The 24158-nt window shown below is 43.8% G+C and overlaps 2 protein-coding genes across 5 annotated transcripts in view; one reads left to right on the plus strand and one right to left on the minus strand.

Annotated features, from left to right (window-relative positions):
• Positions 1 to 11011, minus strand: part of NAA16 (N-alpha-acetyltransferase 16, NatA auxiliary subunit) — a 597575-nt gene extending 586564 nt beyond the window's left edge. The window contains exon 1 of the mRNA XM_085621946.1: positions 10872 to 11011. Within this exon, the coding sequence (XP_085478072.1) occupies positions 10872 to 10925 (54 nt within the window). The 5' untranslated portion in view covers positions 10926 to 11011. The remainder of the gene's footprint in view (positions 1 to 10871) is intronic.
• Positions 11012 to 11081: 70 nt separating this feature from the next.
• The window catches only part of MTRF1 (mitochondrial translation release factor 1), a 129469-nt gene continuing 116392 nt past the window's right edge, over positions 11082 to 24158 (plus strand). Inside the window, exon 1 of one of the 4 annotated variants that reach the window (XM_085621951.1) lies at positions 11082 to 11205. The gene's annotated coding sequence lies outside the window, so the exon portion shown is untranslated. Of the gene's footprint in view, positions 11250 to 11544; positions 11787 to 24158 lie in introns of those variants that run through there. The other 3 variants (XM_085621948.1, XM_085621947.1, XM_085621952.1) reach the window with 3 other exon arrangements.

A 24158-nucleotide genomic window follows, 5' to 3' on the forward strand; every position in this document is an offset into this window, starting at 1 on the left:
ATAGAGCTACATTTAGTTTTGGGGGGAGAAAAATGGGAAAAAATTGTGGTAGAAGAAAGCGTTTTTTCACTGCAAATGGTATCAACAAAGGGTTTGTGGTGCTGAAATTACCATCTTCCCAGCTTTCAGGGACAGACAGACTTTTGTCAGAAAACCCAACATTTTTATACAGTTTTGGCATTTTACTGGAACATAGCCTATTTTTTGTGCTTTCAAACTCCTTCCAGTAAGTGATAGAAATGGGTATGAAAGCAATAATGGTCCTGGAAAGCTATACATTTCAGAAATGTAGCCAAAATTCTGAATTTAGCAAGGGCTCATTTGTGTAGATAGTTTCTATCCAAAAAAAACTTGAACTAACAGTTGAAAATAAAAAATGAAAAGGAGGTGAAAAAAACGACAACTTGTGCCAATGTTTTCACCTGTAACTTCCAAGTATGGCAGATTTTTTAAAGCAATATACCGTTACACCCGCTGGACCCTTCTGGTTGTGGGGATATATAGGACTTGTAGGTTCAGCAAGAACCATAGGAACCCAGAGCCAATAACTGAGCAGTGTCTTGAAATGGTTTTACATTGTGTACCAGGTATATAGCAATTGATTTAGTAAAATATAAAGAGTGAAAAATAGGTATCAAGGACACCTATGTATTTTCGAAATGGAAACAAATTATAGAGTTTAGAAGCAGTAGCTATTTGTACTTCTCTGAAATTGTGGGTACCCATACTAGCACGTGAATTATAGGACATTTTTCAAAGTGACTTCTTTTTTACACATTGCCTTACATTTGGAAGGCAGAAATGCATAGAAAGTCAATAGGAAATAACAGTTGCTCTACACTTCTGTGTTCCCCTAAGTCTCCCGATAAAATTGATACCTCACTTGCGTGGGTAGGCCTAGTGCCTGCGACAGACCACATTTTTACAGTGAAAACAGACCCTTTTTTTGCAAAATGCTTAGCTGTGGATTTTGAACCCTAGCTAGGCCGGCACCTTGGGAAACCTAGCAATCCCATACATTTTTAGGTCACGCCTGGCGTAGGCTGCGCGCACGCGCAGTCTCGCTGGCGAGATTTAACGTTAACGGGGATTTTCTGTAAGGGGCTTCAAGCCCCGCCCCTCTTTTCCATTGGCTGGCGTCACCGTTTATGGTAAACGGTGGCCAGCCATTGGATAAGAGCTCCTTGTGACATATTCGCTCGGCTTTTTCAGCCATACCATTTGGACGGCCTCGCCTGCTTTGCGTTAGTCGCAAAAGGTTTCTTATCTTTATGGGGCCAAACACATGGCCCCATAAAGACAAGAAACCTTTTAGCAGGCGAGGCCACAGTAGAAAACGCCAAACGAAAACGTCATGGCGAGCGCTTGTTCCTGACTGGAGCTCCGGTCTAAAGAGAAGAGGTTGCCCGGGAAGGCGGCCCTGTAATTCCTATTGCAGTTTCTGCTGCAGTTAACGCCAGTCTTCGAGGCGCTCCCGACGTACCAAGGTAAGAGAGAGGGGTGTGTTTCACGCCCGTGGTTGCTTTAAGGCAGACTGTGAGGATGTAAACGCATGCATTTAACGCACTTTGTTCGGTTTTATGCTTATAGCCCGGTAGACTGCGCCGAGGAGCGAGATGGATGCATTAACGATAATTCAGAGAAAAAAGTCGGCTTGCCTTAAAAAGCGCTTCAAACATAAATAAATAAAAGTAGATGTTATTTATTACGAGCCTACCTAAAGACATTGTTGGGACCCTCTACCAATGACATAGTTCATTAATTGCCGTTTGTATGCTCTGACGCCCAGAGACCGGCTGCACACGTGCCTCCGCAGGAACAGATGTGTGTGTCCTACCTAGTACTCGTGCGTCAGCAGTCTTTGCATTCGTGCAGTGAGGTTTGTATTTACGCGCACGCGAGTTCTGCCCTGGTGGGGGTGTGGAAGGGTGTTATGGAGCTCTCTCAATATGGCCGTGCAGGAGGCAAAAACATACACACATTTGAAAAGCAGATAATTCGGGGTCCTGCTGCAAACTGTGGCAGAGTTGGCTAGCATGACACTGTTTGTAGCTTCTTTCCACGTATGCGCTGCATCTCCTCTCTGAGCCCGGGGCACCCCTGTAGTGGCGCAGCTCTGGCTTTCATTAGAGCAGTCAGCTCAAAACCATCGAAAAATGCCTGCTCACAGTTCACGTCTACTGGCACCCATGGCACCCACTGGGAACACTGCTTTTTAGACAGTAGCAGCACCATGTGTCACACACATATGATGCTTACACAACTGCTCAGTTCTTTAGGAGGAGCCGAGGCCGATGGACCCCACCGCAGACGTCCCCCCAAAGTCAGCAGGGCCCCCTTTGTATATTCTTCTATACTCACAGACACAACAAAGAAGCGTGCTTTTAGATGCAGATCACACACCTACAGCCACCCAGGACGCAGACTGAAAGACATGGACACTAACACATACATGCACATGAACCGACAAACATACAATCACACATACGCACAAACCAACACATATCCAGACACATAAACACAGTTCAACATGCATATATGCAGATATGTACACAAACAACACACAGAGGCACATTTACATATAAACAGCACACATGCACAGAGACACAGACAACACACCTACAGGCACACACATACAGACACATGGACTGAGGCGAAGATGGGCTGACAGAAGGCTAGAGAGATGGGTGAGGGACGGACTGTGCTGGTCCGTGCCGTACACGCCTGTCCACAGACCTACAATCGTACAAGCAACGCACCAGACAAAGATTGGTGTTCCCATTCACATGGGCCAACACACGAACCATCACTCGTGAACCACAGTCCAGAAGATGCAAAGGCAACTACGAACACAGGTCAACAGGCATAAAAGTACGCATTCAAACGTGCTGGAGTGCACAGACCAACAGGCAGAAAGCATGATTGTGCCCATCTATATGTACAGAGGCACATCATAGGACAGGACAGGACGGACTGGCCCATGGGGCAATCTGGCAGTGCTAGAAGCGCTGGACTGACAGGTCAGCGTTGGGGCCAGTTTTTGGTCTGTTCGATCGGCCGGTTATATGGTGTGGGGGGGTCGTTTTTTACTGTTGTTTTCCCGATATTATCACAAACATTGCCTGCAGCAAGCACAAATGCATGCAGTCTCCCACACCTCGGAAACAGCGTACCTTTCCAAGATCAAAGGTGTCCCGTTCTGCAAATTGAGGCCCATTTAATTCAGTAACTGATTCACTGTTGGCAGATACTTTTATTTTGGTATCCAGATCTGTTTCTCTGTCCCAGTCCGACCCTGCACAGACAATGCACATACAAGAACAAGCATTGAAAATGCAATAGGTCTCGCCTTTGATTAAGTTGATTAAGTTAAAGCCATTTGCTTTGCTAATGGTATTGTATAGCAAAGCAAATGGCTTTAATTAACTTAATGAAAGGGGAGACCTATTGCATTTTCAATGCTTGTTTAAAACTAGACACCTAGAGGAATCCAGGAAGGGGTAACTTGAGTGGCTCTCACCAGGTTATGTTACGAATGGTTCCGGCATGAGCACACTTGCACTTGTGTTCATGACGGAACCATTCCGTCATGAGTACAGAAGGGGTGAAAAACTATCGCTTTTAATAAATACACACCCGAAGCATGAAGTGGTACCCCACTTATTTGCAATCAGCAGATTTTCTATTGAAATGGCCACCACATTTCCCATTGACATGGTTTTGCTGATAAAACTATACAGTGTACAATGCTTGGCAAATAGTTTCTGCAAATATTTGTCATTTGAACATCACCAAGTAAAGTGTTCTGATTTGTTTTGCACCTATTTAAATCTTTTACAAAAAAAAGTATTTCGTAATTACCAATATCTTTTTAAATACTTGCACTATTCATTTACAACCTGTTTAAATGTTGTGTTAGGAAACTAATCTTGCACCTTACAGCCTTTTGTTTCACAATGATTGTCAGACAGCACACTTGACAAAAACCTAACTGTAGTAAGAGAAATCAAAGTAAACCCCGTTTTCCAGGATAACAAAAGAAACAAATCAGTAAAAAGACAAACTGACATTTGACCTCTGCCCTTGAACAGAATGCAAATCTGTAAAGATAAAAACAAGGTGCTAGTTGTACGACCATTCCATTTTGCGAGTTGCAAATTGGAATTTTTTGCGACTCGTGATTTGCAACTCACAAAATGGAATGTACAACAGTGTCAGAGACACTGTTTGCGATTCCCAACGGGGTCGCAAATGACCTGCTTCGTTAATATTCATGAGGCACATCGCGGCAATTTGCAACCCATTGGGAATGGCCAGCACTCACTGGAATGGCGGCCTGCTGGGGTCAGCAGACCATGTCTGGGACTGCTTTTTGAATAAAGCGTTTTTTTAAACGCAGTCTGTTTTTCTTAACCCCTTCAGTGCCCATGACGAGATAGTCTCGTCATGGAGCGCGGCTGCGCTGTGCCCATGACGAGACTATCTCGTCATGAACCCCGCCCGCTAATGAAACGCCCGGCACAGGGCGTGGAAAGGGCGGGGCACTGAAGAGGTTAAAGGAAAACGGGATGCATTTTAAAAAGAAAAATGAAACATATCTGTTGCATTTTTTAAGATCAGGCAGTCGTCCGTGGAACCAATGCCTGCTCTGAAAACATATTTGGCGGCCCAACACAAAGGATACCCCGACTTGCTAACCAATTACTTTAAGTAGGTGGTACCTGCAATTGTTTTGCAACCGCGTTTGCGGTCGCAAAACAACCATACAAACGAGTGCGACTCGCTATTAGGAAGGGACACCCTTGGCACGCCCCTTCCTAATAGCGACTTGTAAACCCAATTTTGCGAGTCGGTAATAGGCTACCAATTTGCAAAATAGGTTTTATACATACCACAAACGTTTTTAGAAGTCGCAAACAGGCTGATTTCCTGCTTGCGACATTTAAAAAGGGTTGTAAAGCTGCCCAAGATTTAAAGGCTCCTTTATTGCTTATTCACTCTCTGAAAGAATAGAACACCTGTTCCTTCCAGCTTAAGTTCACTCGCCAGCATGGACTAGTAGGTGCTAAATATAGCTTGATCTGATAAATTCTGACTCTCCATAGAGAGTGGTTGAGTAGATTTTACAAGGCCTGAGGTCTGCAAATTTGCTGGTACATGTCGACGGCGTTTCGACCTTCATGAATTCAGGTCATCATCAGGACAATAATAACACAAATAAGAGAGGACTGATGCCCGTGGAAAAATAAAGTAACAAGTCTGGCTCAGAGTAAAACTGGACCAATTATTTATAGCGAAGGGGGCATGTTGTGGGTACCTGACTGGTGTCCAGAGAACCTAAAGGGAGAAAGATAGGGGAGAGAGGCTAGTATTACCCGCAAATAGCGATTCACTGACAGTAGGGCCCCGAGTAATTTAATTAAATGAGAAACACTAATACAATCATGTAGAGAGAATCCGGCCAGTGCATATATGCATCTGTTCTAGGACAGCCAACCTAGTCACCGGGATAAGTATCAATAAATCCACAAGTACTTAGTCAGAGAAGGAATCGTGGAGCAGCCAAGGCGCACAAACCCCAATGAATGTTGTAGTAAATTAATCACGATACCAGATGCCAAATTCACAAATTGCAGTCCAACTTAGGATAGGGAGTCTTCTTAATTTTTGTCATAAAATGTGCAGTTGTTCATTCCCTACTCATGCTATATCTGGCAGATCTCCTTTGGAAATCAGCCATTGAGGAACCTCAAATTCTAGATGGTGTTTTGCTTCTAACTTAGCGTATGTATGTATATTAATAAATATGCACACACACGTTAAGTGGGCATCGGTTTCTTCATATAAGAATTACTTTTGCCTTATTATACTCTCTCTCTTTTTGCTACTCTCATTCTGCTAGAGAACTACCCCATTATCACCATATATCCATATTTCATTATTTCCTACAGCAGTTGTTCCCAACCTGTGGTCTGGAGACCCCTGGGGCTTTTGGAACAACCAGAACAAACTGTAACGAAAAGTTAGTGAAATCAAACGAAGCGATTGTGATAATGTGGGTACTAAACTCAATACTATTTGAGAACTCTTTACAGAAAAAGGACATCAAATGACAACAATTGCTACTTAGCCAAAAATACTTTTATTTAAAACATTTTCACCCCCCCCAACTCCTTTTTTTGACTTAGTTAAAAATGTTACGTAAGGTTTACACTAAAAATCAATGTTTGCGTGAATGGAGTCTGTTAACAGGGATTCAGCATGGTTTTTAATTTAACTACAACTCCCAGATGTCTATGGGAGTTAGGATCACAGGAAATGACAAATGCAGAGAAGAGAATAGTGCCCCCTACCGTGAGAAAGGCCGGGTTGGCCGAAACGCGTCGGTGAGACAGACTGGCTCTGTATCAACAATAAAAGACCACAGTACAATATTCCAGAGTGTGGCATCCTTTGTGTTTAAAAAAAACAAAAAATTATATATATATATATATATATATATATATATATATAGATTTTTGAAGTTACTAGACCTGCAGGCAGCTTGCCGAACTCAGGACGGGTGCATCAGGGCCGTGGGGTGGGGGTGGACCCACGCTATATTCATACACAGTCCAAAGGACGATACGGAGCACTCTTGGGGACAAATATGCTTTAATAAATGTACAAGCAGATGCATTTCAGCTTTCACTTTCCTCAGGGCTTGTCAATACTGAAATGATGCAGCAAGACCTCTTTTGAAATCAAGTTTGGACAATACCATTGGATGATTCAATGTAGAAAGTGAAAGGGGACCGCTGCTGAATAGATTTTTGAAGTAACTAGACCTGCAGGTGTAGTGAGAAATTTTTGATTTTTCGAGCCCTGAAAAATATAAATATATATGTATATCCACCAAATACAGAATCGCTTCAACTTGAGCCACTTGCTGACGGCGGGCCGTGACGGGTTAGCGAAACCCAAATATCCAAACAGTCATTGTAGTTTATATTGGGAAAAAACAACGTCTCACGGCTCCCAAATGCTTTAAGGCAGAGTTTTATTTCAGGCAATCTCCAATATATATATATTTTTTTAACTGTTGTGACACTCTTGATGGTTTGTAATATTTGCCTAGGGTGACAGACCTCTATTATCACCATGGTCTTTTTGGTTCACAGAACACCAGTTCTATTGAATATGGGTTTTGTTCCCCGCTTAGTCAAATTAAGCCTCATCCATTTTTATTATTCTATTGGTGGTATTTCTCCCAGGCTACCTTCCCTTGCTCCTTTTTGTAGCTCTATCTTCACTGCATCCTGAAGATGGTGACTGATCACATTTGGTTTCACACCGAAACAAACGTGTGTCGGTGCAAACAAAGTGTGAACTGGAATATCATGCAAATTTAAAGAAAATACAAAGGATACAAATTAGATTACTTCAGTGAAAGTGTTTATTGTTATCTCAATTGGAAGGTTTCCATTTTGCAAATTACTAACCAGAACTTATTGACTGCTTGTGAAAGGATAACACACAAATTGTTTTACGATAATGAAATGCTACTATTTTTTCCTGAACTAGCAATAATTTGGGTACTGTAATGAGTTTATTTTCTTCCTCTGGTTTCCTACAGGATGTTGTTAATATGGTTTGATGTGTTGGTCACAATTGATGCATGTGTGAAGAATGAGTGAGATATGAATGAAGGTGCGCTGAGATTTTATTGATGTTTGTGGAGAAGGGTTGGCCTGACCTTGTTATCAATGTTTTGAGTACATTGTAATGTAGAACAGTGCTCGAAAAACCATATAAATGTTACTAGACCTGCAGGTCTAGTAACTTTAATCATCTATTCAACTTAACTGTAATGTACTTGACCTGTGAACTGGTATCACAATTTGTGATCCTAGGCAAATATTTTGTCTTATGAAACAGCATTTTTCTTTATTATCACATAAGAGAGCACCTTCCAATATATGCAAGTTCACTATTTTTGCTGCGCAAAAATACTCTTTATTTACAAGACTAAATGTTTGCTCCATGTAGAACAAGAATCATGCCCATATAAAGGATACACATGATCACTGGCTTGCCTCTTAGTTCACTAATAGCATTGTCATCTGGGCAGGAGCAGTAATAATGCCCAGATCATGTTTAAAAACTCACTTTTCATAAATATATTACCAAAGCATGATGTGGTAGTGCACTGTCATTTTAAGATAGTATATTTTGCATTGAAATGGCCACAAAACGTTCCCACTAACATAAGGTTTTACAGATAATAGCGCATAAACAATGATTGGAAATTGGGTTTCAGCAAAAATATTTAAAACTTGCACATCACCAAGTAAAATGTTCTAATTTGTTTTGATCCTATAAAAATATTTTTTTCACCACAGAATTAAAAAAATGGGTCTTCAAAACTAGTGAAATATATTTGAAATGTTTGAACAGTTCACTTAGCTATTTCAGTATTGTGTTAGAAAAAAAGCCTAACATCTTACAGTCTTTCACTTAACATGGTTATACTGTTCAATTTTCTCACAGTTCATTTTGCAAAATCCTCTAACTTCAGTCACAGCAAAAGAAATAAGTGTAGAAAGACAAACTGACATTTGGCCTCTGTCTCTGAGAGCCAGCACATGGGACACTATAACAATATTTAAAAGCATGTTTATTTCTCTTTAACTTTGTGAGCAATAAAGATGCCTTTAAATCTTTTGACCTTGTCACATTTGCTCTGCTTTCAGAGGCAGAGGTCAAAATTCAGTATATCTTCCTACATTTACTTGTTAATCTGTGACTGACGTTAGAGGATTTTCACCTTGCCAGAAAGGGCAAGTAGTCCCAGAAAACATGCTCGCCCTGAATAAATCATGCTCTGCAATGCAAGTGAATTTTTCGATCCATGTATAAGTATCAGCTTTGTTACTTTACACTATTGTCCACAAATGAGTTAACATATGGAAAATAAGAAACATATGTTGAAAAGGAAGAATAGTTAATAAAAATAATTGTAAGAATATATACAAAGGATTTCTACTATCATAATTTTTATCTCAATGCATTTGTTGTTAATTATGCATTATCAAGTGATGTTTACAATTGTAAAGGAATAGTGTTGGCGGTCTTTGGGAACTGCATGTTAGACCATCACATAGAGCATTCTGTAAGATCTTTTATGAACAAGTCTGTGTAAACATACAATGAGAGCTGCTTCGCCCAATCATCTCAGGTGACAAACTGTTAATGGGAAAGGTCTAAGAAGGAAAACATACTTAATGTTAGCAGTACTGCATGTAAGGACTTAGCTCAGGAGGATGGTGCACACCAAGTTAATCGAACTCTGAAGCAAGTTGATTAAGAAGTGAACCTTCTAGTGCAGGGAAGGAACACTCACTGGAAGGAAACAATCGGCGGAAAATTATCAAGGCATAGCAATATGGCATAACAAGAACGATAAACTAAAAAATGATACAAAATGCACGTTGAGTCACTCTACAATCATAAGAAGATTTGAAATCCATGTGCACAATATTTTCAAACTGAAGGAGAAGAAACTGACAAGCTTAGTAAGTAAGTATATAGCTCTTCTAGAGCAGAAAGTACAATCTGGCCCACAACTAAGTTGCACAGGTGACAGGGTGAACTAAATCAAATTCTTGAGAGAAGCCTAAGGAGACAATAAAAGATGTGCCTAATAAGGATCAGTGCGTGTACAGTTCATGTCAAGAGTGAAAAAGAAATAAAAGAACTTTTAAAGCCTTGCGTAAATGGCCTTATAAAACTTCACCTAGTTCCCAGCAAAATGCAAATGACTGCCCTATTAAATATAGATGCAAAAGTATGTACTGAGATCCTAGCCAGTAGACACAATGAACTTGTCTTAGTCCTGCTCGTCCTCATGACAGTCATTATATATCCCTCTCACCTTCCTCCTTTACCTTTGATGGTGCTTAAAAGGGAGAATTCTGGGTACGCTAAACTTTATATAGCACCGAGGTGGGTGGGTAGGGCTTACATAGAATTATAATGCAGTTTTTCTAACTGGGAGGTGGAACTACCTCAATTTGAATGACTATGATGAGGAAGAACAGGACTAAGGGTAATTAAAGGGAGAACATTTTATACGTATCTGTACTTGTTTAGGAGACTTATTGTACTTACAAAAGTAACGTTGGTCTTTCGATCCATGTGCCTTATCCATATCAAAAGCGTGTAACTAGCCAGACTGATTATAAGTATAATATTCACATGACTTAAGATTGGAATCCATATGCACAGATTGTACACAAAAAAGTCTTCCAGCACTATTTACCACACGTGATTCGCTTCAAGTACTTGGCCTCAGTCTAAAAGTACTAGTTTTATGCAACAACAGTAAAAAAAACTTGTTTGAATGTTATTGCACTTTTTAACGCATGCTGCACATAGTTTACCATGGGTAAGCAATTTAGCATGTCTAGGTAGACTAGATGTGTCGCTTTAAGCTTTCTACAACATACTACGCTTATGGATGGCTGACAGCGGGTGTTGTGGCTAAGAAGGTGGGTGAGAGATGGGGAAGGCTGACAGAGGAAGAATGATTGCTTTCTTAGACAGAATGGAACGTAATCTGGGTCAAGCAGTGGGTATCAGGTGCATCCATGAAGGGGCTGGAGCGATTGGAAGTTGCACTTTGTCGTAATGGTTGGAGGGCAGGTAACAGTGTGGGTGCAAAGCCTGGATGAGTATAGAAAAAGGCTTGCTGGCAGCAAGTGTGAAGGAGTGGTAAGCAGTAGCTAGCAAAAGTCTAGGTGACAGCAATGGTGCCAGACTGAGTTGGTGGGAGCATGTGTAATAAGTCTGACAGTGGGTGGGGCACCAGTGACTCCTCCCCGGTCACTCACCAGGATGCGTTTGAAGAGATTACTCTCCTTCGGTGGTAGCGGCACCGAGGGCATTGTGCTGGTGGCAATGCGGGGCTGGGCGCGTGGCTCCTACTTCCGGTGTTAGTGCATGGGCCCGAGACTGCAGTGCTGCTCCAAACTCCGGGGGCGCCCTCAGCTACCAGCAGGGACGTAACACTGTCTCGCGACGCTTCACACGCTAGTTCACTTTTTTTTTTGCCTAGTGCTTTCAACAGACGTCCACCCTCCCGCTGCAAGATGGCAGCGGTTTATTGCGCATGCGGTGTCTGACGAAAAAGGAAACATTGTCATCGAAATAAGCAGGACGAAGACGGTACTGGCATTGATATAAATGAAAAGCGTCTAAAGCAGAGCATGGTAAAGTAGTAAAATGAGTATATCCCATTTAGATAGAAGCTCTAATCAGTCTTTAGTGCTATCATTACTCGCACTTCAGTCTGACTGCTTTTGCTGATTGAAAAGCGACTTTTCTATGATACCTTCAAGATGGCGCTGCACACGTACAGGTTTTCCAACAGTTTGAACAACGAGCTGTCAGGGAAGACGTTGCTCAAAGGCAGCCATAATGGGGTCAGTCAAGAGAAAACGGAAGCGACCTTTTTTACGTTGAGCGGCATGTTGAGGCTTTTGCAGAGGGTGGTCATTTATTTCTGAAAGGATGCGGACTAACGCTGTGCTACTCCTATTAACGCTGGGCTCTATATTGCACACACTATACAAACACAGCCTTAAACTACATTGGCAATGACATGCAACCTGCTTATTCCGCCCTATCATGTTTCCGGTTTGAAGCTGCTAAGTATTCCGGGAAATGTAGTTTTGACATATTCTTGGAGGTTGTAGACTATGTTCTGCTCGTGGTGCTACAATTGAGGCATGTAACAGCATGATAAGGTCAGTTTGAGGGGGAGGGGATAAAACGAGGTAGAGGGGGCTCGAGAGGGTGATTACGGGTACTCCGTGGTTTTGCACCTTAATGCTTTTGCCTGTGCGATTAGTTTAGTGTACTACACTGAGAAGGAGGTCCGGAGGGCACATCTCCAGACAGCACTCACAGAAAGAGAGTTATTACAGCACATTTGTGTAGTCCTTTAGTCTTTAAAACTGTGCTTTAATATATAAACCCTGTACATCTGTCAACTTTTTATTTTTTGGTATATATTTTATTTATTTTAGAGATTAAACCAATAGTAAAAAGCAGACCTCGTACCCAGAAGTGACATTCCAGTCTCAGTTAACATGATATTGGACACTATACCTATTCTCTAGCAACTTTGACTTACACCTATGAACCCTCCACCCCCTAGTCTGACCACAGTTAACATCCTCCGTCTCCATCATTATCAGACTCAACATTCTGTTTGGTGATTCGTGCAGGGAGACTTTCCAGTTAGTGCCGATAATCGCAGTCATCACCGCAGAGTTCCCGCCTGAAGCTCCATGCCTCACATTTCTGCGGGAACCCTCTTGTACTGTTTTTTCCTCCAACCCACACCGGTCTATATTTTTATCCCACTGTGCGATGAAGGGAATGGTCCGAGATTCTCACAGTCTTACCAGATCCTATCTGGCCCTTATGATCGCCAAATTAGAGAACATCTGCCCAACTGCGCCAACTGAGGGAGCTTGATCTCAAACTTCTCACCTGTTATTCTCACCATCCGACTGATAGTCCAGAGCTAATATAGCTGAATTGTAGGGCATCTCCACAATGTGTGAAGGAGCATACCCACATCACCACACTCCCTAGACCATCCATCATTATCAGTTTCCACAGTACAGTTATTGTATAATATACCCATTTTAGTGTGGACCAACCTAAACCGGGCCCTAATTGTCACCTCCAGGGGATGCATGTATGCCTCTGCCCAATCTGCATCGTTTAGCCGCCCCCCACACCTAAGATCAGGGGTATGGAATTTGGTAAAATATCTACTTGCCCATGGGACAAATTGCTTCATAAATCTACTAGTTTTATAAGAACATCAATTTGTCTCTTTGGTGCCACGTAGTGCAGCTGCAAATTATGGCAGCAATTTCATTATATAAAAGCCTATATTAGTCTTTTTGATTATGCCAGGGCTCATACTATAGTAGGGTTTGAATTCTAGCAATTTCCTTATTTTGCCACCTTTCTGCAGATCTACATACTGGGGCTGGAGGTAGCGTTAATCAATGTTCCAGGATTGAAATGCCGTTTTGAGTCTTTGCAAACCTACTAAACTATGTTTTAAGGGTTTTCACCAGGTCTTCTCCAATGTTTTCCCATATTGGGAAAGATTGGAAATGTACTCCTGGCAAAAGGTTGAAAGTTTACTCTTGCAATGGCAGAAGTAAAACTTCTTCCAGGGTTGGTAAAAAAGTGGTTGGAGAGAAAGTGAACTTGTAAATGCTCAAGAGATGTTCGCATGAGCAAATCTATACTTGCATACTTGCTCATGCTAAGAAGCAGCTCAACAATGTTTTCTAGTAGTATAACTTCCTGGCCTACTTCTGTAAATTCTTGTGAATTCATGAAAGCCGTAAATATGAACTAATGCAAGGACATATACTTGGGTGCAATTTTGTGACTTTTTTTTTTACGAATTGGGTCTCTTATTAGGTCTGTAGTTAACCAAGACCATTAAAAAATAAATCTATTTATCTATCCATCAACTTGGTTCGCTCCTTCACACGGAGCATATCGGCACAGAAAGTACTTTTATTCAGTGCCAGGGACTACTGTGGCAATGTTAGCTTTTTAAGACCAAAAAATATTATTGCTTTTTGCTAATGTTTGTTATAATGGTGAGGGCCCCTTACATTTGATGCATATAAGTATTACTGTGTTGCGGGGTTAGCTTGCCTCCAGATTTTCAATGGCCCCATTGCTCTAGTAATGTCACATAGTCTTCTGTTCTCCCTCATGGAGTTTTTCTTAGTGTTATTTCTATCCAGATTCTCATTTAAGGTAGGAATAAAGCTGCCCTCTCTAATACGTAACATGTCTGGGATTTATAAGAGGAGGGCTTTCAACTACTTCAAGACTAGTCCTGTGGGAGATAAACATATACTATTGTGAGTGGTCCCTTATTCCATCTCCTCATTAATGCGACTGAGCATCTCCCAGGGTTTATCAACATGCATTCAACAGTAGACAGGAGTGTTTTACGGGCCATAATACCAACGTCCTTTGATCTTGTTATAAAGCCGTAATTTCCCCTATTCAAAGAACCACAGCAATTGCATGTCTCCTGTAACGGAATCAAGTTTGGATTGTGTCTTACTAGGAATTTCGTCACCACCCCTTATTTTAACTTAACCTGGGCCATTCACATTCCAAGACAACACCTTCAATTTGCCTCTCAAATTCCTGGCCATTTATCAAGTTGTTTAATGCAGTGGGGCCAGAGCGCTCCCATACCATATTTGGCAAACCCCCTCATGCATAAGTCTGTTCCCCTGACCTCTGTAACAACTTTCTCATCTTCCTCCACCCTACATTCTTCAGAGGTGGGCCTTGAACTACCTACCTCCCCAGTGCCTGAGATGCCTTTTTTTTTTAGTTTTATATAGCGCGAACGTGTCCCGAATCCAATCAGCTATCAGAGCGCTTTACATAGCACCAGTTACGTTACATGAGGACACACATTCATTAGGTCTCGCCTGACCCAGCGCATGCACTGGTCTGGTGAGACATTTAGTAGGTGGGTTTAGAAAGTGCTACCCACATTTTTGTGCTGGCGACAAGCTACAGTGCACGATGGCGTGCACAGCTGCTCCCCGCATTCCCCCATCCCTTCTCGCCCAGCCATCAGCCTTTCCTGCGCCAGCTTTCAGCACCATACCCCTCCCCCCGCTGCTGCGCGCGCATCCCTAGCGTGCGTCATCGCGATCACTTTCGCTTTTAGAGTGATCGTGATGAGGGATTGTCAGTGTGTAAGGGCTACTTCAGAGTGCGTCGTTGTCTACACAAAGCAAGCAGCACAGATGCGCTCACCTTCACAATCTAATGCCTGACAACCGCCGGCCGGGAAACAACAAAGGAACAACAGACCAAGCATGACTGACCCTACACTCGTCATTACAGAACTTCAGTTAGACTCGGAGAACGAACAGTTGCGCCCCTTTCTCTCTTCCCCCCCCATGATTGTGTACTGCTCTATCACTCTAATCCCGCCCCACTCTTCTCCGTGGTCTGTACTGCTATAACCCTGTCTCCTTCAATCCCCTCTGTTTCCCCTTCTCCTGCCCGCGAGCTGCTCTACATTCTAGACCCGCCCATTCCATCTCCTCGCGCCTCTTCCTGTCCCTGTGCTGCTTTGCTATCCTCATAGCCCCGCCCTTCTTCCTCATTCCCAGTGCTGATCTAGAAACACTTTAATACCACCTCTTCCGCCCTTCTCCATCCTCACGTCTTTGTGACCCCCCCACCCTTACACGCTCGTGCCCGCACGTGCTCTGTTCACACACTGGGGGCAGCTTTGCATGATCTCAGCTGACAGGCGCCCTCTTCCCACCACAAAATAAGCTGATTACGAAGGGAACAAGGCACTTTAGAAATCTGTCTGTTTCATCTCTTTTCTTTTTAATCCCCCGCTCATGCTGGACCCCTCCGTGTTACTGAAGTTCACTTAAGTAAATGAATATATTTTTGTGCATGTAAAATCGTTTTTTCAGCCTCTACCGCGCTGTGTCCTTCATTGTTAGGAATATATGGGCTCCTAAGTGTCTTTGTACGGCAAGAGCCTCCTGTCTCTAGGAGCTATGGGGCTGAGAGTGCATATATTTCGTTGTTATATTATTCTCAGTCCCTTTACATGGGATTTGCTAAATCTCTACCTATGTTGATATAACATGTGACCGGTTCCAACGCAGGACTACTTCATAAAACAATTCTCAGTGCTTAATGACACACAAGGTGCTGCAAAAGGTCATCAGAGGATGCAAATTGAGTAGAATTGGCTAAGTGAGTGCATTGAGATGAAATTGCACTGCCCCATAATGCATCCAGGAATATTAAAACAGGACATACTCAGTTTCTCCATGTATCAGCTCTCTGTATCTCGCGGGCACCCTTACAGCCGCGATTACTTTCACTTTCGCAGTGCCGCGATTGCTTTCACTTTTGCGGCGCCGCCATCTGCATAGCTAATAGGTCTCGCTTTTGGGACCTTATGCCAATGCTTGTTTTTTGTTAGGCACGGGGAGATTAAGTGATTTGCCCAGAATCACAGGATGTTCAACGTAATTACCAAGACTCGAACCCAGTTCCCCAGGTCTGAGGTCGAGCGCCCTAGCCGTTAGGCCAACTCCTCTCCGCAGGTCACCCCATTCTAAACATCAAAATATACTAGTAGCTACTGGTTTCTATTTTCTCTCTTTGAGAGGGCTGGGGGGGATAAGGGGCTGCCGTAGAGTCCAATTATTGGCGCTCCCACTGCCACACACTTCAATCTCTTAATGCAGCAGCTAATTCAAGGATCCATCATACATTACTGCTGTTGAACGATTCAGTCAAATATTGGTTGATCATCAGTAGCAATCAGCCCCCCTCCTCCATCCCACATCATTCTGCATTGATGTTCTTACTGTATTCAGGTTCTAGTCTTATGAAGGATTCTTCCACTTTGGTTCGATAGTGTCTCTGATCAGGTTCTCTACGAATTGTTCTGTTGATTTGCCTTCTGCTTTCTCAGGTACTCAACCAAGCACAGGTTATTATGCCACAACCTGCTCTCTGCATCTTCAACTCTGGCGTGCAAGTGCTGGGTGGTTGCTTTAAAGAGTAAAATTTCAGGGGGATCCCAAACCGATTTCCCCTGTTGTGGAGCTGGCGACCCATTGGGGTGTGAGGAGCGGATGCTCCCCTAGTAGCGGTGACTGGTCGGTTGGCGGGCTGACGAACACTGCCCCCCCCCCCACTAGAGCCCCCAGGCTGGACTACTCCCAAGCATCACCTATGTATGTTGGGGAATATTGCTTCAAAGTTGGCATGTTGTCATATTGAATAATTTGTTTTCTTGTCTATTCATGTTAAAATGGTAATAAACACAATTTCAAACTAAAAAAAGTAAAATTTTACCCTTCATGAACCGTGTAACTGTAGAACGTCTACCACTGTAAGATGTAAGTAGAAATGTGTACCCAGAAAGTTGATGTCTTCAGTCACGGTGTCAATTTTGTATTCAAGGGCATTTCTATAGTCTTTGAACTGCTAGTTGGACCTCTCTTTGGGACGGTTTAGAGTTATAGCGAATGAAACCAACAAGAAGGTGCACAGTCCGTAGCAAGATAGCAAAACAGTAGTTAATGTAGAGAAACACGAGAGATCCTACAAATAATTGAGACAAGCCCTCCGCAGGAGGTAGGAGTCCATCAGCCCACCCTTATTGGCGGAGCCTCGTCATCTGGTACTCCTGGGAATCGCTGTCTTGGCCCATAAATGCAGATCCCCAGGGACTCTGCCTAGGTGCACCGGACAGTGATACCCCAAAAGGAAATTTACTCCTGCCAGGGTCTGTGCCCAAGTAGTTGAGGGCTCCAGTGATGTGCAGTGCAAAGAAGTGAAGTGAAGTTAAAAATGAATACTTGGTCAAAAAATATGTTTATTGGGGATCAACCAAGTTTCATGTCTAAAAGAACCTATAGTCTGTTATATATTTCTACAGGCTAGTCTTTGGTTCATGTGAGCGTGTGGTCGACATGTTTCAGCCGCTAAGGTGAATTTACCCGGCTTTCTTCAGGACCGAAAAAAAGAGCTACTGCAAAACTAGTTAAAAAGTGATAAACCTATACCCATACACCAAATGTGAATGTGGGATACCGGTGTGGCAATTGCCACCCTACCAAAAAAGGCTCAAACTAGAGCGTAAGAACGATGTCTTCATTCCTAAAAAAGAAAAATATATATGAGAACCTCATGTATATCAAAACACAACTACTGATTGCCACAGGGTAAAGCTGATTCAGCATCACCTAGATCAACAACAAAACTCCATAATGATGTTTCTAAATACTAAATTAGTATAGAAAATTGAAAAACACTCACCCAGCTTTGTGTGGGAGAAAAGCCTCACCTCACCCGGCTGACTGCTCGGAGAAGGAGGCACCGCTCTGTTTAAATGTGGAGAAAGAAAACAAGACAGATTGCCAATGGATGCCCGTCTGTTCAAAACTCAACACACATATTTTAAACAAATTAAAAAGGAGCCCAAATTAATTAAAAAAGTCCGAGACCTCGTGACCGCCCATCGGAGTAGTGTTAAGGAGATGTCACTTTGAAACGTTCTATCTGACAACTAGTTTGACCAGGGTCAGATAATACAATAAGTAATTGTAATTATGTGGTGAAAGAGCTGTCAACAGAATTCTAACAGCTAATTCTGTTTTAGAAAACAAAGGGCATGCTATCTTCCCCTTACTTATCCGTCAGCATCTCTGACTAGCTTGCTGTCTGAAAAACCTTTAATAGAACGGAGAGGGTGCTACTTAGTAGCGATCGTATCAGACAGGCGCGTTCTAGAGTTGCAGTCAGCAGAACGTGCATTCTTGACAGAGATAAATCAAAGACCCCATGCCTAGGTCTGTAAAGTTAGCTTAATGTCTCTTGAAGACTGAAGGAACCGTAAGGCTTCCTATGTGACCTGGGGCAAATCTAACCATAAAAGGTTGGTGAGTAAAAAGGGAGAAGAAGGAAACCAACCCTGGGAATTATGGTCGAGGGTCAACCAGCCAGTTCTAAATTCAGGATTATATTTTAAGGATAGTATCCAGAACTGGAGTGAACCAAAAGCACAAGCCGCCTGCCTCCTCACCTGTCCGTCGATACCTCAGACTGGCTCACAAGCTGTCTGGGAGGCATTGACAGGAAGGGGAGGCTGTTATTTATAGTACTCAAGTGGGACGCGAATTGAATTCAGCTGTCTATTCAGCTGTTTCTCCACTCGTACTACACCGCGTCTATGCGAAGTAACGCGCACGCGGATGACCATAAGAAAAAGACCAACTACATTTGAGGTACAATATAGAGCGGACCTTGTACCTCAAATGTAGTTGGTCTTTTTCTTATGGTCATCCGAACTCGTGGTAATTATTGATCACACATCACCACTTTTTTGAAAGAACTAATCATCTACTTCATCCGTGCTCCACATTACAGATACATTTGAATGCTCCAACTGTTTGGCATTAAACACTGGGCTCCGGGATGTTACGATGTCTAGCGCATGCGCGGGCTGACTCCTTTACTCCCCGACGCATGCGCGCTAGACACACGAGGCCCGAGGAAGGGTGGGATGTATATTATACACTACATCGTATTCGTAGGTGGTCTGATCCTACGTAGCTTTGCCTTGTCCTGATCGTCCTGACCATTCCGATCAGCTTGGAATACACTCGTAATCTCAAGCGACACCAGCGCTGTGTCTGACACTAACGCGTGCGCACTCTTGTCAGCGTCTATTTTAGGCGCATGCGCGTTACTTCGCATAGACGCGGTGTAGTACGAGTGGAGAAACAGCTGAATAGACAGCTGAATTCAATTCGCGTCCCACTTGAGTACTATAAATAACAGCCTCCCCTTCCTGTCGATGCCTCCCAGACAGCTTGTGAGCCAGTCTGAGGTATCGACGGACAGGTGAGGAGGCAGGCGGCTTGTGCTTTTGGTTCACTCCAGTTCTGGATACTATCCTTAAAATATAATCCTGAATTTAGAACTGGCTGGTTGACCCTCGACCATAATTCCCAGGGTTGGTTTCCTTCTTCTCCCTTTTTACTCACCAACCTTTTATGGTTAGATTTGCCCCAGGTCACATAGGAAGCCTTACGGTTCCTTCAGTCTTCAAGAGACATTAAGCTAACTTTACAGACCTAGGCATGGGGTCTTTGATTTATCTCTGTCAAGAATGCACGTTCTGCTGACTGCAACTCTAGAACGCGCCTGTCTGATACGATCGCTACTAAGTAGCACCCTCTCCGTTCTATTAAAGGTTTTTCAGACAGCAAGCTAGTCAGAGATGCTGACGGATAAGTAAGGGGAAGATAGCATGCCCTTTGTTTTCTAAAACAGAATTAGCTGTTAGAATTCTGTTGACAGCTCTTTCACCACATAATTACAATTACTTATTGTATTATCTGACCCTGGTCAAACTAGTTGTCAGATAGAACGTTTCAAAGTGACATCTCCTTAACACTACTCCGATGGGCGGTCACGAGGTCTCGGACTTTTTTAATTAATTTGGGCTCCTTTTTAATTTGTTTAAAATATGTGTGTTGAGTTTTGAACAGACGGGCATCCATTGGCAATCTGTCTTGTTTTCTTTCTCCACATTTAAACAGAGCGGTGCCTCCTTCTCCGAGCAGTCAGCCGGGTGAGGTGAGGCTTTTCTCCCACACAAAGCTGGGTGAGTGTTTTTCAATTTTCTATACTAATTTAGTATTTAGAAACATCATTATGGAGTTTTGTTGTTGATCTAGGTGATGCTGAATCAGCTTTACCCTGTGGCAATCAGTAGTTGTGTTTTGATATACATGAGGTTCTCATATATATTTTTCTTTTTTAGGAATGAAGACATCGTTCTTACGCTCTAGTTTGAGCCTTTTTTGGTAGGGTGGCAATTGCCACACCGGTATCCCACATTCACATTTGGTGTATGGGTATAGGTTTATCACTTTTTAACTAGTTTTGCAGTAGCTCTTTTTTTCGGTCCTGAAGAAAGCCGGGTAAATTCACCTTAGCGGCTGAAACATGTCGACCACACGCTCACATGAACCAAAGACTAGCCTGTAGAAATATATAACAGACTATAGGTTCTTTTAGACATGAAACTTGGTTGATCCCCAATAAACATATTTTTTGACCAAGTATTCATTTTTAACTTCACTTCACTTCTTTGCACTGCACATCACTGGAGCCCTCAACTACTTGGGCACAGACCCTGGCAGGAATAAATTTCCTTTTGGGGTATCACTGTCCGGTGCACCTAGGCAGAGTCCCTGGGGATCTGCATTTATGGGCCAAGACAGCGATTCCCAGGAGTACCAGATGACGAGGCTCCGCCAATAAGGGTGGGCTGATGGACTCCTACCTCCTGCGGAGGGCTTGTCTCAATTATTTGTAGGATCTCTCGTGTTTCTCTACATTAACTACTGTTTTGCTATCTTGCTACGGACTGTGCACCTTCTTGTTGGTTTCATTGTGTACTTTTGGGATTGGAGGTGTTTCAGTCCTTAAACCAAGTCCCTCACTTTGACCCTCGTTTAAATTTGTTGTTTGGTTTAGAGTTATAGCGTTCTGCTCAGCCTCTTACACCTATCATGGCTGGTGATAAATGTATCCTCCTTTTTGCTGGCACCCCAAAAGGAGCATTTTTCAAACCTGTTTGATTACATTGCCTGTGAGAAGTTGGCCTGGTATATGCTGGTCACTAGTTAAAGTGGCCACCTTGCACCAGTACAATTCGACTCTTATGGTAGATAGGTTTAAGACAACCTTTTAAAGAAAGCTATCCTGGTGGTAGCTGTGGAGAGCAGCCTTCAGGCTAAGTCTTTAGAGGAATGTAAAGCAGCTTGTTTTACCATATAATCTCTTGAATCACTAAATGAAAGGACACCACACAGGTATATATATAAAATATATATGTATTTATTTCTAACACACTCTACTAATCTCTTTATGAGATTAGAAGTCAAGGACATATGCACAAATCAACATTTCACAAGTTAAGCACAAATATGGCTGGGGCCCTCGGCGCGTACCAGACCATATACTAAAAAAGAGGTTTAGGATTATCGACTTGCGAGGGGACAAGGCCTAGGGCCTTCAGAAGTGCTGGGGCCTCACTAATCCACCCAAGGCAGGTAAGTAAAGGACCCACTGGAGACGCATGCAGTGTGAGAACACAGCCACGGATCCCAATAGACTTCAATGGAGCAAGTCGCGGTTGGAATTTTAACGTTTTAGGATACTTCGGGAGAGTCTACAAGCAAGTCACTTACAGGGTAAGTAGTTTTAGGGCCAACACCCACAGGAGCACCGTAGTGCTGGAGTTACCTCACCCAGGGAAGCCGGGTGCATAGGTGTCTTTTGGTGTCGGGTCGTGGCGTCGTTTTCAATGGGAGCCAAAGAAGACTTGCTGCTTGTGAAGACAGGAGAAGGGTCCGGTTGAATCCAAAGCTGGAGTCAGAAGAAAGAAGACCTGAAAGCAGAGGAGACAGTGTTCAAAGTCACTTGCCAGTGACCCGGGCCAGGAAGCTGGATGCCCACAGTAGTCGGGTGATTTCAGGTGATCATGGGTGTCTTGACTCTTCAGCCACGAGGTCCATGAGGCGTCGACGACGACCAGGAGCTGGATTCAGCGTGTCCCGCGAAGTCTGCAGCTTACTGAGGTGTCGGCAACCGGATTGGAGCCAACAAGCCTTGGCAACAGCAAGTCTCGTGGAAAGTGAAGAAAGTCAGTGGTGCAGACCAGCAAGGTCTGAGGGACTCACCCAGCGAGGGTAAGTCAGGGCAGGCCTGGAGCAACCAGGGGAGCCCTTTGGTTCTGTAGAAAAGTCTTCTGGGGACCCACAAGCCAACCGGCAAGGGATCGCGAACACGCCTCGGGAGCATTCACTCACCAGGAGCCCACGGTCACTCGGGACGCGGTAGGCCTCTGATCTTCGGAGGAAATCCTGCTGGAGGCTTGGACCACACGTGGTCCAAAGCACAAGTTCGTAGAACGCCGTGAAGGGGTTGCACTCGACAATAGTGCATGGTACCCAGGTATTGCTGTTCCTCGTCATTCGTGGGGTCCACTTGCCTCAGCTTTGCTGGGGACTCACGTTGGCCTTGGAGAAGTCTGGAAATCCACTTCTGGGGTTGCAGGGACTTCGGACTCCGGCGGGAGCGGGAAAGTTTGCGACCGTTGATGCAAAGGTTTGGTGCCTGCCAAGCAGGGGAGTCACTCCTTGACTCCAAGGGAGATTCTTCAGTCTTCCTAAGGTAGTGGAACGTCGAAGGTCCAGGATTCTTCTTCAGAGCGTCGTCCAGGGATATCTAGTTTGCAATGGCAAGGGTTCCCTAACTTATACTACAAGGAAGGGAGGGACTAGCTCTATGACCACTCCTATGGGAGGGTCAGGGGAGTGGGTGGCTACACCCACTTCCCTTTGTCCAGTTTTGCGCCAGAGCAGGGGCTGGTAGCCCCTGAACCGGTTTGAGCTGGCATATGCACAGAGGAGCCTACTGCTCCCCCAGTGCAGGACTTCAAAGCACTCTAGGAGTGCACCCACCCAGCCCCAATACACTAAATCCTGTCTGGAAGGTGGTTACACCTCCCTGTGACAGGATGCCTATTGTTGGGCCTCCTCCACTGCGAGTTTCGGTCAGCAGCAGGAGGGCAGCCCAGTGTCTGAGCTGGTGGCATCCATTTTGTGATGCCAGGGCTCTTCAGGATTCTACCGTGTTTCCACAGTGGGTACATGTCTATCCCTCTAGAAGGGTGGGATCATACTCCCACACCAGTTACTGGTGTGGGGGTATGATTCCAAAGCATTTGACACCAAACACAACATGTTTTGATGCAGCCATCCCAAAGTTAGCATTTAACGCTAGGTTATAATGCCCTTAAGAGTATATGGTTTAACCGCATCCACAAACAGCTACAGAGAATGGACTCTGAGAGCTGCAGAGGGGCCCTGCTCAGGCAGAGGCACCCCTCACATGGAAACCAAGCACCCTGCCCTCAGGATTGACAGGGCCTGCCTTAGGGGTGACTGATAGGTTTATATGTGTGTGCAGGTAGAGATATAGGGAACCTATACCTCAGTGAGGAGTGCTAACACTACCTCACCCAGGTTGCAGTAGCAGGCCTGTGGTGTCAGATTTAGTCTGCTTCCCAGGGGTGGCATAATGCACACCACAGTATCCAATCACTAGTGCATCTAATATGCACTCCAAGTTGTTTAGAGAGAACAGAGAGGCTGGGGCAATGATTAGCAGGGACCCGGCCAGACTATAGCCAGAAACCAGTGTAAACATAAAAAAAAAGTGGGGGCAACATAAGTGCAGATCCTACTCTCCTACATTGCCCTTTCCTCATACCATCATTATCACTACCCAATGAGTCTGTACACTAGTCCTGGCGACTATACAGTTGGTACGTCCTACCCAGTTTAGTTCTCTCAGGTGCACTCCCAGTGCCCCTTGCTCTGCTCCAACTCAACTGCGGAAGTTCCTTTTCAGTGAACCACACTCCTCTGCATCCCCCTTCCAGGACTTTCCATTATCCCTGCAACATGCAGTGT

This window comes from Triturus cristatus, chromosome 8 (genome assembly GCF_964204655.1).
Source record: "Triturus cristatus chromosome 8, aTriCri1.1, whole genome shotgun sequence".
NCBI lineage: Eukaryota > Metazoa > Chordata > Amphibia > Caudata > Salamandridae > Triturus > Triturus cristatus.